Genomic DNA, 1,377 nt, shown 5'->3' with positions numbered 1-1,377 from the left:
CAATACCAGTTTTTGCACAGTAGTAATTGTGCACAGCTATATTAGTATTATGGAGACACAAACTACAGTAAGCAACCATTACATCTTTCAACCTGTGAAAGAAAAGAAAAAACAGACTAGAAAATGGCACACTATACTTCTTTATTATTATTTTGCTTTAAAAAAAAATAAAAAAAACAGTTAATGCATTTAAACTTTTAACATGAATATTGTACAACAGAGTTTGATTACAAACAGCTTGAATCAAAATACGATAGTGGACGTTATTCCTGGTCTCAACAGAGCAGAGTGTTGTGAATCTTTTTGACAATCTTCGTCAAGAGGTTCTTAGCTGGAATGAACCATGCCACAATATCTTCAATCTGCTGGATCCTGCAATTACATACAAATGTCAGTTATACTTCTGGTTTGTTGGTTATGTCCTGCCCTGAAAGAAATTATACAGTATACCAATGTGCGGTCATAACACATTGCTTTAAGAAACACTTCCTGCATTATTTTTCACCTGAATGACACAAGACTACAAGCTCAAAAGTTATTCTAATTCAAAAATCCTAAATTTGTTGATTCACATTTGAGCACTACTCACGTTACGCTTCCAATCACATTTTTGAAGCTCTCTACTTGGAGGACATAGAGGTGGTTGGTCAAACTGACGGCAAAGACCACCTCAAACTTGGAAAACTTCTTGAGACTGCTGAAGACAATGTGCACTCTGAAAGAAGAAAACAGGATATTGCATAACATAGCTCTGTTTTTGATGAAACATCAACTTTCTTCACCTTTTAAGTGCCAACAGGCAACTTTAGTAATACAACAGAGGTGGATCTGACTGGAGAACTCGAGGACATTATACATGTTGATACAGTAACAGCTGGTCAATCACAAGGCAACCCCACCCTAAAACATACCCCATTATCCCATAAATGGGACCGTAACTTACAAAATGTTATCATGTTGTATGATAATAGTGCTGAAACTAGCAGCTGAGACCATAAATTCAATTGGAAAATGTTGACTGAAGTAATAGCTCAAGTGTGAAGTAGTCATCTGGTCAATAAATTTTACACAATCTTTTTTTTTGCCATCACAGGACTCACCCCTTGTTTAAGGCACTTTCATTGTGGCTTCACTTCAGTCCCAGAGGCTACATCCATGTTTTATGTACAGTCTGTGGTTCAGAACCCTCTCAAGTCCTGGACCTCTCTTCATTGAGTAAACATCGGTTCACATTCAAGGTTTACTCTTGTTTTCCCTCTCTTTTAATTACCATCATCTTCACCTTCTTTGCTTCCTCTCACAACAGCAGTAGTTTCCACTGTTTTGCTGCTTGTGCCACCAGTCCTCAGTGGCCGAGTGAACTGGTAGACTAAGCTT

The 1,377-nt window shown here is 37.6% G+C and overlaps 1 protein-coding gene across 2 annotated transcripts in view; it reads right to left on the bottom strand.

Moving 5' to 3' along the window:
• Window positions 1–124: 124 nt before the first annotated feature.
• Window positions 125–1,377, bottom strand: part of knl1 (kinetochore scaffold 1) — a 16,634-nt gene continuing 15,381 nt past the window's right edge. For both annotated transcript variants that reach the window (XM_035943633.2, XM_023299731.3), the window contains exons 29-30: window positions 590–715; window positions 125–372 (exon numbers count right to left, since the gene is read on the bottom strand). In XM_035943633.2, the coding sequence (XP_035799526.2) occupies window positions 276–372; window positions 590–715 (223 nt within the window). In that variant the 3' untranslated portion in view covers window positions 125–275. The remainder of the gene's footprint in view (window positions 373–589; window positions 716–1,377) is intronic.

The sequence above is a fragment of the Amphiprion ocellaris genome, chromosome 12, assembly GCF_022539595.1.
Source record: "Amphiprion ocellaris isolate individual 3 ecotype Okinawa chromosome 12, ASM2253959v1, whole genome shotgun sequence".
Lineage (NCBI taxonomy): Eukaryota > Metazoa > Chordata > Actinopteri > Pomacentridae > Amphiprion > Amphiprion ocellaris.
This window is presented reverse-complemented; position numbering and strand designations above follow the sequence as displayed.